The sequence below is a fragment of the Malus sylvestris genome, chromosome 16 (assembly GCF_916048215.2).
Source record: "Malus sylvestris chromosome 16, drMalSylv7.2, whole genome shotgun sequence".
Classification (NCBI taxonomy): Eukaryota; Viridiplantae; Streptophyta; class Magnoliopsida; order Rosales; family Rosaceae; genus Malus; species Malus sylvestris.
In genome coordinates, this window is record NC_062275.1 from 26,264,933 (window position 1) to 26,281,403 (window position 16,471).

General features: G+C 36.8%; 1 protein-coding gene across 4 annotated transcripts; it reads left to right on the plus strand.

Moving 5' to 3' along the window:
- The first annotated feature begins 5,874 nt into the window (after nucleotides 1–5,874).
- LOC126607912 (subtilisin-like protease SBT2.5) lies at nucleotides 5,875–14,074 on the plus strand. 4 transcript variants are annotated; one of them, XM_050275623.1, is made up of 11 exons: nucleotides 5,875–6,104; nucleotides 6,827–7,042; nucleotides 8,578–8,722; nucleotides 8,829–9,223; nucleotides 9,849–9,944; nucleotides 10,037–10,109; nucleotides 10,510–10,795; nucleotides 11,779–12,104; nucleotides 12,518–12,785; nucleotides 13,082–13,363; nucleotides 13,471–14,074. In XM_050275623.1, the coding sequence occupies exons 2-11, from the start codon at nucleotides 6,867–6,869 to the stop codon at nucleotides 13,875–13,877; spliced, it is 2,454 nt and encodes an 817-aa protein (XP_050131580.1). In that variant the 5' UTR covers nucleotides 5,875–6,104; nucleotides 6,827–6,866; the 3' UTR covers nucleotides 13,878–14,074. The 4 variants fall into 4 exon arrangements, with proteins under 4 accessions (XP_050131580.1, XP_050131581.1, XP_050131582.1 ...); XM_050275624.1 differs by having other exon boundaries at nucleotides 5,875–6,100; XM_050275625.1 differs by having other exon boundaries at nucleotides 5,875–6,048.
- The last annotated feature ends 2,397 nt before the right edge of the window (nucleotides 14,075–16,471 follow it).

Genomic DNA, 16,471 nt, shown 5'->3' on the forward strand with positions numbered 1-16,471 from the left:
ACTAATTAATACTCTAAGTATAAATCAATATGCATAGCATTTCAAAACATAATTTCATTTAAACGCATTTTTTGGGGAAAATACTAAGTATATAAGTATATACTGAAAACCAAAAGCCCACTCACTGATATGTGGCCCCCGAGTCTCGCTTGATTGCACTCGTCCTCAGGATAGGTCTCACCTATATGCGAAACAACTATATAAACGTTATTTTAAAGCACATACATAAAACTAGGTAATAACTTCTCATACATTGCTCAATTGGGGTATTTGAATATACCACCATGACCTACTCAACCTCATGAATATCCCCATATTTTTAGAAAAAAATTTCTAGCACCCACGCGCCCTCACGCACCGACCAAGGCACAACCAGACGTGCGGCCCACGCGCAGGCACGTGCCTGGCACACCAAACGGATTCCCTAACAGCGTTAGGGAATATTTCGTTAAAAATCAGCATATATCGTTATAATTACCTGACGGCATTAGAATATTTCGTCAACTTTGAAGAAGCATTCTCCTCCTTCTTCCTTGGTTCGCCGGAGTCCGACGCCAGTGCCGCTGTGATCGCCGAAAATTGGAAAAATCTTTAAAACTTCATATCTTCTTCATTTCTCAACTAAAATTCATGAATTATATACCAAAATGGAGCTTGAGATGAGAGGAACAAAACCTTACGAAAATTCTTCTAAAAGCTTCGTGAAGACAATCTAAGACTTCCAAAAAGCTCAAAACTTTAAGAAACACTCGCGATCACGTTGAGTGAACAGTGCACCTCATCGAGGGTTTTCGAAGCTTTCACGACCAACTAATAGGAGAATATTTATGCGACTTAGTGAGCTTGTTTTTGTGCATTTACGTGTGTTTTCTTAGTTAAAGTAGTCTTTTAAGATATTTTCATGTGTTTTCAGGTTTTAAGGGCAAAGTATGCAAAGTAGTGCATTTTGGAGCCTTTTGGAGCAAAATTGAGCTTGGAATGGTTATCACATGCTTGGAACGAAAGGAATGGACAAGATTGAAGGAGTCCTAATTGAAGAAGGATTCCTAATCAACGGAGGATTCCTAGTTAAAGATGGATTCCTAGAAGAATGAGGATTCCTACTCAAATAAGGTTTCCTACTTGAAGTAGGAAAGTTAAGCCTAAAGTTTCCTATTTTGGGTTGATCTTTCCTAAACCTAAATGACCTTATGTTTCAGCAACATTGAAGGTTTCCTAAGCATTTTTGGGACACAAAGAAGGTTCTAGAACATTTTCCTATAAGTGCCGCACCAATTTCAGCAAGGAGACCTTTTTCCTTGCCTTGCAAGGCTTTCTAGAAGCCTTATCTTTCTTTCCTTATCCAGCCGCACCTTGTAGGCCTTTTCCCCTTTTAATTCTGATTTCTAAGCCTTTTCCCTGGTGGATTTGGGTTCTAGAAGCCCTAATCTGATTGCCCTAGGATTTAGGTGCCTATAAATATGTATTTTCAGTCTTTGTCGCACCCTACCACCCCTCATAATTCATCAATTCACGCCAGACACCTCTTCCCATTCTCTGCCACAACAATCACCACCATTCTTCCATAATTCCTGAACCTAAACACCCTTTGCCGCACCACCCATCCATTCTAAACACCACTATACTATCCCCCATCCATTCTACACCATTCATAACCCCAAAACCTATCCCCAAACTTTGTGCCGCAGCAAGGAAGAAGGAGAAGTTCGTGGATGTACCTATTGTCCAAGTTGGAGTGTCTAGGTGTTCTCTTTCTTTGGATTTCAATGTCTAAACTTATTTATCTTTGCTTTGTGCGTATGAGGAACTAAACCCCCCTTGGCTAGGGGGGAATTCGAAACCATGTTTTATGCTTGCTATATGATTTGATTACTTCTAATTGTGTTTCATAAGTTGTGAATTCAATTTGCTTATCGATATGAATTAAAACTGATTTGTGTGTGTTGGTTGAGAGTGCACGCTTAATTTTCATGCATAAATCTAATGCTAGGATATAAGGGAGTTTCACTTAATCGTTATGAACTTATATTCGCAAGTAGTAAAGGTTGTTGATCACAATCGTGTTAAGTAAATTCTTGGCATAAGTTTCATGCAATTCATAGTAACAAGTGCCTCGTCAATGCTTATGGTTTTCATAGAACTAAATGATTCTTGCTTGTATCTCTATTATGCAATTCATTTAGGGAACTCGTGGGGAATGCTTTGGGTTGTCGTATGCAATCATCCAATTCACTAACTTTAGGAAAATCTGAAGGTTAATTAGTGCAATTCATGGTTAATTTGGGGCGTTGAGAATTCATGGTTCATTGAAACGCAATTGGAAATCGTTTTGTATGCAAGTGTGACATGTGTGGAGAAGAACCCCTTAGCTAGCTTTCCATCCATTCACTTTAATCAAATTTGTTTTAAAATCTGTTTTAGTTTACAAAGTTTTTGTTTTGTTTTCAATTTCGTCAAAACCAAATCCCCCTTTATTTTGAAGTGTTAGATTAGTTAGAAATCAATTTAGTTTGTGTTTTTAAGTGTCTTGAGTCAAGTTATAACCTATTTTTGTCCAAATTTGTGTTTGGTGTTCAAAACTGCCCAAATTGTGTTTTTAAGGCAGTTTTGAGTGTTTATGTGCTGTCTTGAGTTTTGTTGGTTTGTTTTAGTTTTTTAGAGTTTAGTTTTGCATTCTTTGAGTCTAGTTTAGTGTTTTAAACTTAGTTTTTACGTTTTTGAGTCAGTTTTCAAGTGATTTAGCAATCCCTCCTAATCTTCGGCCTAGAACGATCCCTACTTACATTCTTTACTACAAAAAGAGGGTTTAATTTGTGTGCTTATATATTTCGCATCACCAACCAAAGGTATAGATCGAGTCCTGAGCTCACAAGGAACACAAAAACAACTACCAAAACCCCAATCTGCAATTAGTGAGCTAGGTTTGAGGTTGTCTGTACGGTGGCACGAAAATGGAAGAAAATCCGAAAGGGATGAGAGAGAGATGGTCAACGGGATTGGTTGGTGTGTGTGTGTGGTCTAGTTTGCAGCCAATCAACCAAAACCTTAGGCCTTTTTGTTCTAATTAGGTCCAATTAATTAGGAATATAACTAATTGGTCCAAGACCTTAGCCTATACACACACATGACTCAACAATTAAGGGGCATAATAGAAATTTTCACGCTCTCGAGGGTAAATAATATATACGTTCGGGACGAGCTGTCACACATCATTTTAAACAAAATTTGGACCCAATATAGAATTATAAGCAAAATTCGGTCCCCATTTTAAGCAATGAGGAAGATTTTAGTCAATAAAGGTATATTAGTACTTTCATAAACCTAGAAGGTGACTATATTTTATATGAGGTCTAAATATTGGTTATTTTTTTCAAATTTCCCATATTTATAGAGACTTAAACCTAAGAAACCCAAATACTAAATATACCCTAAATCAAATCAACTCTCTAATTAAATTCCTAAATAAACTAATAATTTCCAACAAATAAGCAACTAGATTGAAGTTCAATGATCTTTTTTCATTTGTAAATAAAAGATTTTAAGTACATGATTGGCGAAGACATTTAATATTTGAATTGAATTCGACATCTAATTAATAAAAATGAATACTTGTGTTGAGTTCGCTACTTAATTATGACTTACTCAATGACCTGTTTTGAAACTCATCTTAATTCTCCATTCCCTTACGATGCGTTTGTACATGGAAATTAATTCATGAGAAACACTTTTCTGTGCCTTTTCTTAGGGTGTGGGAACTAGATTCACCTATTACCATGTTTGGTAAAAATGGAAAAGTAAATATGAAATCAAAGGACAAATTAGTATTTTTATTTTTTAATAGGGATAAAATTGAAAAAGAAAAGTTGAGTATGAAGAATTATTAGTTTTTAGGGCAATGTTGTCCCTAAATTTTGTAATAAATGTTAAAAATGTGCAAAAAGAGAAGGGAAAATAGAGGGAAAAAGCAAACCCTCCATCATCCATGGGTTGGTTTTTCTCTCTCTTTTCCCAACATTTATTACATTTTTTTTCCCACAAACTTAAAGTTCAGATTTACCAAACATGGGAATGGACATGATTTTCCATTCCCAAGCCTCATTTCCCACATACCAAACACAGAGTAGAATATTACATCCCCTTCGTTTAGAATAGGAAATTACACACCGTCTTAGTTCTCATACACATGCACTTATGTTTAAGGGTTAATCTCACTTTAGTACCTAGGTTTTTTTTTTCTTCAACATTTCATACATCAAGTTTTTTTCGTTCCAGTCTGGTATCTAAAGTCATAATTCAGAGACATTTTCATACAACTGTTAAGCTGTCTGTTAAAACAGTCGTTAACATGTAACCAACCCCCATTTTATAATTCTGAGACTTAATTTCCGATTGTTTTAACAAACAGCTTAACAGATGTATGAAAATGTCCCAGAATTATGACTTTAGATATCAGACTGGGATGAAAAAAACTTGATGTATGAAATGTTGAAAACCAAGAAACTTCAAAACGGTAAACTGAGATTAACCATATATTTAATTGTGTTCTTGGTTTTATTTGGTTTATTCAACCGAAAAATTATCTTATGAGTACCGTACAAAATTTATACTCCAATCATACTTCCCAATTATCTTATGACTATGACTAATTGAAATTTTAAATAGGGAAGCGTTATTGAACTAGTAGTTAATGTTAGAGCATCTTCAATGGAAATATCAAATATGAATTGTCAAAATTTTATTTAAAGGCTACGTGGCCATTTGAAGTTGAAATCAAAATTTCTTTCATTTCAAGGAGTGTGTTAAATTATTGTATATTGATACCCCCTACTACATTTTTTAAGAAAAAAGTAATTTTAAATGGTTAAAAGTTGTAACCTATTGGTGTAGGCTTTTTAACCAAAATGGTCTTTGAAATTTGCATAACTCCTCACTTTGGTTTCTGAGATTTGAAATCAATACAAATGGTCATTGAGATTGTCCACCATCAATCATTTTGGTCCTTCCGTGAATAGTTATGTTAAATAAAGATTAAAATGATAAAACTACGCTCAATTTAATAAACAATAGGCCAAAATGATTTGATAAAAATTGAGGATATTTTTGTCATTTTATCCTTATTTAATGGAGTATTTTCACGGAATGACCAAAATGATCGATGATGAACAAACTTAGGGACCAATTCAATCGGTTTCAAATCTGAGGGACCAAAATAAAAAGTTTTGCAAATCTCAGGAACCATTTTGGATAAAAAGATCCCTCAAATTAAATAATAAATTGACTCCATCTTTGTTTTCTATGAAAAAAAGACGACTAGAAAGTAAGAAGTCAAATAACTCAACTGTCATATTAATTATGGCATCTCATTTGAAGAAAAAAAATCATTGATGTTTTTTAGTCCTATTTGACGTATTTGCCGTCTCTTTTAGAAATGCTCTTAGAAAATCATTTCCCACTCCTCACATATATGAGCTCCTTATATTGCAGTTTTTGTATCCTAAAAGCGGGATAGGATGTGTAATGAAAAAAATAGACAGACGGACAAAAATACCTGAAACATGACAGTTGCATTATCGTCACTCAAACCCGAACCGGCAGGCAGCCGCTCCATCCATCCGCCATCCGCCGTCTTCCCCCGCGGCAAAACCACGAGGGCAGTTTCGTCATTTCCGCATAAACCCCCCGACAGCTTGCGCGCGAATGTTCGCACCAGCACGAAAGATGATAAACTTTGACTTTCGTACGAAAAATTAAGCCAAAATTTACTGAATAATAATCCCCAAAATTTACTTTTAGTTAAATCGAGTAATTAATAATTAATCCCTCCATCAGCTTCGGCCCCCCGAGAATCCGAGATAATAAATAAATATATAAATAAAAAACCCTAACCACCAGAGGAGATACTCCTCTCGCTCTCACTACCGGACACTCTCACTCACTGAAAAGTCGACCAGCTTCTTCACAGCTCTCTCTCTCTCTCTCTAGAGCTCTGCATTCAACCAATGCGATCGCATTCTGATCAAATCTCAGCCCTCCATTGTTAGCCTTGATGTAAATCTCAGCTCCCTCACTCTCCTCTCCCGATTCGCCTCTCTGGATCTCTGCAAGTAACCAAACACTGCCTTTCCATTTTTTTTGTTTTTTTATATAATTGTAGGGGAATTTTTTTTTTTGTTTATTTTGTTTAGTATATGGTAGCCGATTATTCCTTGCTTGGATCGCTAACAAAGTGGTTGCTTTTATTTTAATTTTATATTTTTTTTTTTGGATTTATGAGATTCATTCTTTTGCTTTTTTAAGGTGCTTAGTAATGGAAGCGACTTTTTTCAAGGGAATGCTTTTTGGTGCTCGTTTGTGATCTTGAAGCTATTTTGCCTTATTTCTTGCACTCTGCTACTCACTCACTCGCTCACTCACTTGCTAATCAAAATCTCAATTTTTTAGGCTCTAATTACTTCAGTAATCTCTTCTCACTTACCACAACTCGGTGCATTTTTGGTTTTTTGCTACTTGGGTATGCCATTGTTAGTATTCGGTTTCGATTTCTGTTACTTCGGTTTTGTTTGCAACTCCACAAGCATAGGAAATGCTCGACCGAAAAGGAGATTTAAGCTAATGTTTTGAGTCAATTTATTTTCTTTACGTGTCCGAGAAACCAATCAAATTGTTACTTTGTTTTCTTTGAGCTCGTAATTGTGAAAAATAAGCGCAGGTAGCAGTAAATTAGTAATTGTTGTGGTCATTTTTCCTAGTAATTATTGTGTTTTTCAATTTAGCTTACTTAAGATCGACTTCTTTTTATTGACTCGGTGTGTTTCTCATGATTCAGATCTTGTGGAGTACTGAAGTTGGATACTTGAATCGTAAAAATGGTGGCCGTGGAGTTTGGGTGCACGGTTGCCGTACTGTTTTCCCTTTTAATTATTGGCAAAGCTGATGTTTACATCGTGACGATTGAAGGAGAGCCTATTATAAGTTATCAAGGTGGTGTTGATGGATTTGAAGCCACTGCTGTGGAATCTGATGAAAAGATTGATACAACTAGGTATATTCAAATTTCCCCCATGATTTTTTTTTTCCAATGTATCTTTATATATCTTATTGTTCACACACGCAATTATGCATTTATTTATGTATGTATATTGGATAAGAATATTATCCTATTACCAACCAATCATAGGCAGCCTGGGAGGTGTTGACCTTTCCCAAAAACATTGAAATTGGATTTCTTTGTGGTTATTGTTTCATATGGTCCAAGTGGGGTCGTAGACTTCGGAGGTATCTTTGTTGGACCAAAGAATTTGCTGAATAATTTGTCTGTTGTTGGTTCATATGAATTCTAGATCTTCAGTTGACTCGGCATAGGCATTTGTAATGTTAAATCTTGTGTAAGCAAGTTCATGGATATGCCTAGGTGTGTAAAATGTAAACTAATTTCAAGCTGGATATCAACTTTGGGAGAATAGAGCTGGTGATAGTGACTTCAACCCCAATCCATCCAAGCAAGCTTGGTTAACGGGTTTGCTTGCACACAGTTGTCTAGCTCACTTTTCTGTTGTTTTCTTGCTTTATTTATATTAGAATCATAACTCCACAAATATTAGAATCATAACTCCACAGACAGAGATATATCTTTCTTAATCCGTCCATGAATGGTTGTTTGCTTGCACTCAGGACTTGACATTGTCGAGCTCACTTTTTTACTAATTGCTTGCCATAATTATTTTAAAATGAAAACCTCTTATAAAAATTTATTTTGAAACGAAAATCCGTCAGCACGAACAGAGCTAGGTTGTTCTTAGATTATTACTTGTTGTAGAAGCAGAAAATTAGAGATGAGCATTTGCTTAAGGCCACATGGTGGTTGTATGAAGTTTGAGAATCTGTCAAAGTCATGCATGATGTAATTGTATGAATCTAATGACATGGATGGAGAGCTATTGAAAAGAATTAGGACCATCACTAGAACAATGTTTTGGACCATCTATGAAATGCCACATGTCCTCTATATATTATGTTAGTATTTGACATTTGATTGATGCTTTTACAAAAGATGATAAAGTCCACCGAAAAATTGATCCAACAAATAGAACTATCAATTCAATTTTTTTTTTCAGGAAATGATCAAACAGGTTAGAGTAGGGTTACACCCAATAATCTGTCATCTGCTTTGTTTGTGTTTATTATGGCAATAATTTCTTTGTTATTGCTTTGTCTTACTATCAATTGGTTTTTGGTCGACCACTTTTTTACATCTTACAATATGTTGCCTGTTTGAAGTAGTTGTTGGGATATGTTAATTAGTTTCATCAATTTCTTTTCTAACACATTGAGACATATGCATGTGTACATGTTCATATAGTACCTTTATGTGACAGCTTACATGCAACTAGTTACTTTCTCCGAAAGAGTTCGCCTTTCAATATGATCTTGTTGTCTATAAAGTGCACATCGTTCATCCTAAACTATCATATACGTGATGATATATTTCCCTTTATGACTGGGGTGGTTATCTCTCTGATTCTGAATCATGAAATGGACTGATAAATCTCTTTTGGCCATTCTTTTGGCTTCTTTCAGTGAATCAGTCACGTCCTATGCCCGACACTTGGAGAGTAAACATGATATGCTTCTTGGCATGTTGTTTGAGGAAGGGAGCTACCAAAAACTCTACAGCTATCAACATCTTATTAATGGATTTGCAGTCCACATTTCTCATGAACAGGTAACAACTTGGACAGACACTTCCTGTTATGTCGTTCATATGAATGACAGATATTGATGTCTTCTCTTGCATTCTCATTTTCTTACGCTGTTCCTTTTATTAGTAGGCAGAAACATTGATGCGTGCTCCTGGTGTGAAATCGGTGGAGAGAGATTGGAAGGTGAAGAGACTTACAACCCACACCCCACAGTTTTTAGGTCTCCCAACTGGAGTATGGCCGACAGGAGGTGGTTTTGATAGGGCTGGGGAAGATATTGTGATAGGGTTTGTGGACTCAGGGATCTATCCACACCATCCAAGCTTTGCGAGCCCCAATATCGATCCTTATGGGCCTGTTCCAAAGTATAGAGGTAAATGTGAAGTTGATCCAGACACAAAGAGGAACTTCTGTAATGGGAAGATTATTGGAGCTCACCATTTTGCCAAAGCTGCAATAGCAGCTGGGGTATTTAATCCTTCTATTGATTTTGACTCTCCTATGGATGGTGATGGACATGGAAGGTTAGGCCCCACACCTCTGTTACACTTTCTTCATGGGAACCTATGCTATTGTGTATTCTGGATATTCATACATTTAAAGAAACGTATTCATTTCAGAGAATTAAAGAGATAAGTACATTTCTTAGTAAGCTTAGACACAATTGGGGAATCCAACAGTAAGCTTAATAAGGCATCAGTGAATACTCTACCATGGATGGCATCAATTGAGGAATTCAATTAGTAAGCTTAGAAACACTTCCATAAATGACAAAAGGTTTTATACTTTCTTCTGTGAACAAAGAGTAAGGACATTTATTAATTGACATACATTTCAATGAATATGAGCATAGGGATAGCATTATGCTAACATATTTATAAAAATATCATACAGTTATAACTTTGATAGATTTACAGAAGATGTAACTTTTGGGGTTTCACTGTTCAGAAAGGGAAAACTTGACAACCATAAAAGTTCCTCTTTCCTACTACTTGGAATTGACAGAAACTATTTTGCTTTCGTTTTAGGCAACATTTATTGTAACATAATATCTTTTGATTCCTTTTCCTTTTCCCCTTTCTGCTTGTGTCAATTGATATTTTTTTCTATCTGAAGCTTTTTTCCTCCTTTTGTATCATTGTCTACCAGTCACACTGCAGCTATTGCAGCTGGTAATAATGGAATTCCAGTGAGAATGCGTGGTCATGAATTTGGGAAAGCAAGTGGGATGGCTCCCCGTGCCAGGTGAGGAAGAAAAGTTCCTCTGGTCATTTCTTGTATTAAAGCAGTAAATGTTTTCTTTCTTTTAATCCAGATACGTAAATTTCTGTCTTCAGAATTGCTGTATATAAAGCCCTTTACAGGCTTTTTGGAGGATTTGTTGCAGATGTAGTTGCCGCAATTGATCAGGTGTGCAATAATTCCATAACATAGAACAAAAGACGTTGGGTGAATGCTTAGTGCACATCTTTTTGTGTACATTTGGACTTATGTGGGTGTCCTTTTTACATGTCGGTATGTGCACATGTAGATATATGTTCCCGCTCACTCTGCAAAACTCTATTAATATGTATTCTTTAGAGATAAAAGAAAAGACAAAAGGTTATTTTTTGCTTGTCCTCTCAGCACATCTCCATCATCTCACAGAAAAAAAAGGGTAAAAGGTTTAAATTGGTGACTGCTAACATATTTCATTAAAGATGAAACAGATAGTGTTGCCTTGCCAACTAGTTTTACTCTCTTTTGGGTTATTACCTTTGGTTGCTATGTCTGGAATGGTGGTTCTTATTTGAAGATATTTTTTGAACAGGCTGTATATGATGGAGTGGATATATTGAGCCTTTCTGTGGGGCCAAACAGTCCTCCAGCTACCACCAAGACCACTTATTTGAATCCTTTTGATGCCACACTTCTTTCAGCTGTGAAAGCAGGTGTATTTGTTGCACAAGCAGCTGGAAATGGAGGACCTTTTCCAAAAACTTTAGTTTCTTATAGTCCTTGGATAGCTTCTGTTGCTGCTGCCATTGATGATCGCAGATACAAAAACCATTTAACGCTTGGAAATGGAAAACTATTAGCTGGACTTGGGCTGTCACGTAAGTATCTGTTCTGGGAGCAAACCTATTTAGTTATGTTCTTTTAGCAAATTGTGAGTAGCACATTCATCAATAACCTAAATGCTTGCTGCATAATCTCTTGGAAATAAATTTCTTTGTTAATCAGTTGTGTAACCTAGACTTTAGTTTAAAATAACAGTCCTGATTTAGGCTAAATGCCAAATAGGTAGCCATTAAGATAAATGCATTGTAATCAATCTATAGACTCCCCCTCAAGTTGTAGAACGAATTTTGACAATTCTCAGCTTGCTGCAAGTAGAAACAGTGTGTTTATGAGGTTTTCTGAAAAAGGTGGACAACTCAGGCTCATTTCTAACATAGAGTAGAAGGGGAAATCCTTTTGTCCCACTGGGACCAAAGTAAATAAACCAAGAACTGAAAAAGAGATCTTGATGAAGACATAGTGGAAACTGTGGCATAGCAACAACAGAGAAGTTGTCAACTTTTTCTCTTTGTTGTGGTCCAAGTAGGGTAAGAATAGCAATGGGTTTAGGTCTCAGGACAAATACTGCTCTAACACCCCATTGAAAAGTAAATTTCAAATAGGGAAGAAAAATCATTGTGTTTAAGATTCAAACGAAAGCAGTACAATGATTAATTTGGGATACCTGGACATATACTCTGGTAATCAGCTCTAACGGTTAGACCTATATTTAAGCCAACGACCCTAATTTTAAGCTTAATGCATAGTAACCAGCAAAAATGATAAAGGCCTAATATAAGGCAGCCTCATTAGCATGAATAAGACACGGTTGATTTCAGGATGGTTTTTGTAATGCCTCCACATGGATCCTGGAGCATTCCATGATTGTGTTATCTTGCGACCACTTCAATTTACAGCAGTTCTCACATGTGTGTTATAATACAGGCTTTTTGCATTCTAAGGCAGTAACTGGTTCACATTCTACATTTTCGCATTTCCAAAGCCTGAATTACTCCCTCCTCTGTTCCCCTTTTTGCAGCATCAACACATCCAAATCAAACGTACACACTGGTTGCTGCAAATGATGTGCTTCTTGATTCTTCTGTAGTTAAGTATAGCCCCTCAGACTGCCAGAAACCAGAAGTTTTAAACAAGAACTTGGTTCAGGGGAATATTCTTCTTTGTGGCTATTCATTCAATTTCGTTGTTGGTACTGCATCAATCAAGAAAGTGTCCGAAACAGCCAAAAGTCTTGGTGCAATTGGTTTTGTTCTTGTGGTGGAAAATGTTTCCCCAGGGACAAAATTTGATCCTGTTCCTGTAGGCGTTCCTGGGATTTTAATCACCGATGTTGAAAAGTCAATGGTAATATTTCAACTTTTCTCCTTAACGAAACAGTGTTTATTATTTATTTAAATTGCTTTTAAAGAATTATGAAGTTAGATTTGTTGTAATCAAGTAATAGAGTATGGAACATTCTCCAAGCGTTTTTTGTGAAATTAGATTTACTACAATAGCATATGAGCTTAAGATATAATCATGCAAATTCATTTGTCTTTGACCTCCTTGACAAGAAAAATAAAATAAAACTTCATTTTTGTCACTTCTTTGTAGCATATGAGCTTGATCCTGTCTGATAACTTACGGTGCTTACCATCTTTTACAATTTAATTGAGCTATTATTTAGGTCTCTGGCCCCTTTTCCTTCTTATGCATGTTCTAACTTTTCCCCTATGTGCACGATTGGTTCTTGGTGCTCTGGCTTCGATGTTGTTCAGGATCTTATAGAATATTACAACATCTCTACAGTAAGGGATTGGACTGGTCGTGTGAAGAGCTTCAAAGCTATAGGTAGCATTGGGAATGGTTTGACGCCTATACTCCACAAGTCTGCACCACAGGTGGCAATATTCTCTGCTAGAGGACCCAACATCAAAGATTTCAGCTACCAAGAAGCGGATCTTCTCAAGCCGGATATTCTAGCTCCTGGTTCTCTAATTTGGGCTGCTTGGTCTCCTAATGGAACAGATGAACCTGATTATGTTGGTAAGGATCTAATTGAAGCATTTTAAGTGTTTTCTCCCCATATTTTGATGTTTCAAACTTTCCTGAGATTTTTTAGTACTTGGCGGTCTACCAAACTTTAGTTTCAAAGCTGTTTACGAGGTATCAAATTCTGAAATAGGTTAAGAAAAAATTTCCGACACATCCTCATTTTGCTTAGAAAATAAGGGGAAGATATTCAGATTTCTCACTCACAGCTGTCAAATTAAACCCAAGTCAATAACAATTGTACCTCTAGAGATGCACTTGACATATTAAGGGATTATTTCTTTGACCAGGGGAGGGATTTGCCATGATTTCGGGAACAAGTATGGCTGCACCACATATAGCTGGAATAGCTGCTCTTATAAAGCAGAAGCACCCTCATTGGAGCCCTGCCGCCATCAAATCAGCTTTGATGACAACATCAACAACTATGGACAGGGCTGGCAGACCTCTTCAAGCACAACAATATTCTGAAACACAAGCCATTAAGTTTGTCGGTGCCAACCCTTTTGATTATGGGAGTGGCCATGTCGATCCAAGAGCTGCTCTGGATCCTGGACTAATCTTTGATGCGGGTATGTATTCTTCTACATCCTTGAAATGATTTTACGCTATCGGACTTATCTTTGGCACATTATGTGATGAAATCTCAATCAAATAACTTTTGGTTTTTAAATTTTAGGCTATCAGGATTACTTGGGTTTCTTGTGTACAACACCTGGTATTAATTCTAATGAGATAAAGAAGTACACAAACTCCCCCTGCAATTACACTATGGGCCGCCCGTCGAATTTCAACTCTCCTTCAATTACAGTAGCTCATCTTGTGAAAAGTCAAACAGTTACACGCACAGTCACAAATGTTGCACAAGAAGAAACCTATGTGATCACAACCAGAATGGCCCCAGCCGTTGCCATCGAAGCTAGCCCTCGGGCAATGACTCTGAGACCTGGTGCATCACGAAAGTTCTCAGTGATTCTGACGGTTCGGTCTGTGACAGGATCCTACAGTTTTGGCGAGGTGATGATGAAAGGTAGCCGGGGGCACAAGGTGAGGATCGCTGTGGTAGCTATGGGATACCAACGGTAGTTTGGGATGGTAAATTAAAAATTTTAGCCGTTATGGTTGTAATATTCTTTGTAACCTGTGGGAATAAGATGTGAGGCTAGATGCATGTTTCTGAAATATATATATGTATGTATGTGGAATTGCTGTAAAGAGAACTGGTATGAGGGGAGACTCTTTGTTTCTTCCACTTAAGTTTTTGCTAATTTGATTTGGTACAAGTTTTGTTCCCTGCATTTCATTTTAGGAAGGTTATTCGCGTTAGACGTGGGCATACAATTAAATAGGTTCATCTGATGGATCATTTTGGATACCTCAGTCCTATCGAAATTTGTACAAGGGGAATGCTAGCTACGCGTTTTCTAATGTGCGGACAACATTTTGCGGACCTTCCGTGCAGACTAAATATGGGCTGTTGGATTTAATCTCAATGGTTGTAAGCAAGTTAATCATGGAGAGCTTATAGTGAAATCGGTTCATAAATGACCCGTCATTAAAACCTAATGGATGACTCGACAATAGGTTTTTTTATTTTTTTGTTCAGCTAAAATTGTCCCTCTCCCGGACAAATAGTTACATTTCATAAACTTGTTGTCTTCTTCACCCAAAACTCTCCTACCGAACGATTTGAAAAACGTTTTAGTTGACTTCCCCCCTGTTCAAAACTCAGTCGAAGTTGTCTAGTATTTGTCGTCTTCGGCACGACCTTTGAAACTCACTTGACTTCCACATCGCGCATTCAAGACTCAGGTGAACTTCGTTTGAACTTTGTCCAGTCAGTTCGATAGAAAAGACGTGGTGCTTGCTTTCTTCCAGTCGCATTATGAGTCCTTGTTTCCACAATATTCGACATCATACTTCATTCCCTAAAGTCAATTTGAAATTTGGTGAGTTTGGAATTTGAAACCTTAGAAATAAATTTTGTTATTTTGTCAAATTTGATTAAATAATTTAGTGTTTAAGGTTAATTATGCATGTTCATTGATGAAATTAGTTGAAATTGATGCATATTTGTAGAATTTTTGGGAAATTTGGGTGTGATGTGATGAAGTGTTGTTGACAGGTTGTGTATAAGGGCTATGCTATTCACTTTGTTTTGTTGAAGTTATATTGTTGAGTTGTGATTGATTTGAATACCTAAACACTTTGCCTTGAGATTGATGAATGTGAAGATCGAAGCTACTCAGAGAATGAATGGTTGCCTCTTGCAAAATGTATCCATGCGATAAGCGTAATCATTACGATCTTTTATTGCATGACATTGAAGACCTCACACCTGAATTCGAAGTGCCTTCTTCGCATCGTAACAGGTCGGACCACCACACAAAGTTTGAAGACTAACCGGTATGTATTTCAGCTTACTCTGAAAGGCACGGTCTTTAGATAACTATCCATCCTCAAGGGAAATAGATTGTCTTTCCGATACATAGTAATGGGCAATTGTTGGACCCTGATTTTTCAGGATAGGAATAAGGCTGATCCGAATACAATTACCTCAGAAGTTTGGTCATGGACTCGACAGCTCCAAGCAGAGTTGGACCAGATAGAGTAGCCGTACTACCATCACCTTGTTCTGGGGCAATAGGTGAAGTTCGAGCGACTCTGCTAGATGACCATGGTTGTTCCGCAAAATACGTGATTTGATCCAGATATGGACTTGATCTGATCTTTATAAATCTTGGAGTTCTTACAATATAGGAATTGGTGTGCGTCGCAAGTAATCGTAACTTTTAAGAGGATGCAATATTTATTTCTAGATATCCTCTAGGATTCTCCCAACTTAGACCGAGGATTGTATCTTAAAAAGGTCTCTCTCCCAACGGTATAAATACACTATCTAGAATTCATTTCTGGTAATGCAATCTCAATACTCTAATTCTCTCGACTACTGCTTGAGTCTAAAACTGCTTGCTAACTTGACCATCGAAAAGCCTTTGGCCGACACATCGCCTCGGTCTTAGGCTTGTTCATGGTTATTATTTGTTTTACAGGTTACCCGAGTTTGTGCCTCCACCATTCGGCGGTGGGCATATTTGGTTCCAACAAATGCCACAATTTTTTAACTACATTGGTGTACCATATGATGTGACAAGTAATTATACATATCATGACAATTAATTAGTTTATCTCATTAGATGTTCATCAGATGTATCATTTTCTACATCATTTGGTACACCAACATGATTTCTAAAAGTTGATCTCATAACATTACTCTATAATTCAACAAATAAAATAAAATAAAAAACCCTAGACACTAGATAGAAAAAAGAAAAGAAAAAAAACTTACTGTCGTCGACCCCACCTTGACCTTGGGGTCAACGACAATCCTTTTCAATCTCTTCTCTTTCTTTTTATGTTTCTAATTAATAGTGGTCACTCTCTCACTTTGTCAAGGAGAGCTTTTAGTTGTGGTCACTCTCTCCTTTCGAGAAGGAGAGCCTTTTGCAGTAGTTATGATTTACTTCTCAAAACCGAAACTTAAAGCAATAATTGTGGTTCAAATTTGAGGTGGTTTTGGAGTTTGCGTACTTGGTACAAACTATGAGGAGGAAGCTCGACTTATGTTGAGGTGACTCGTAATAGAATTTTTTTGTCGATGATTGGAAGATGACCAAAGA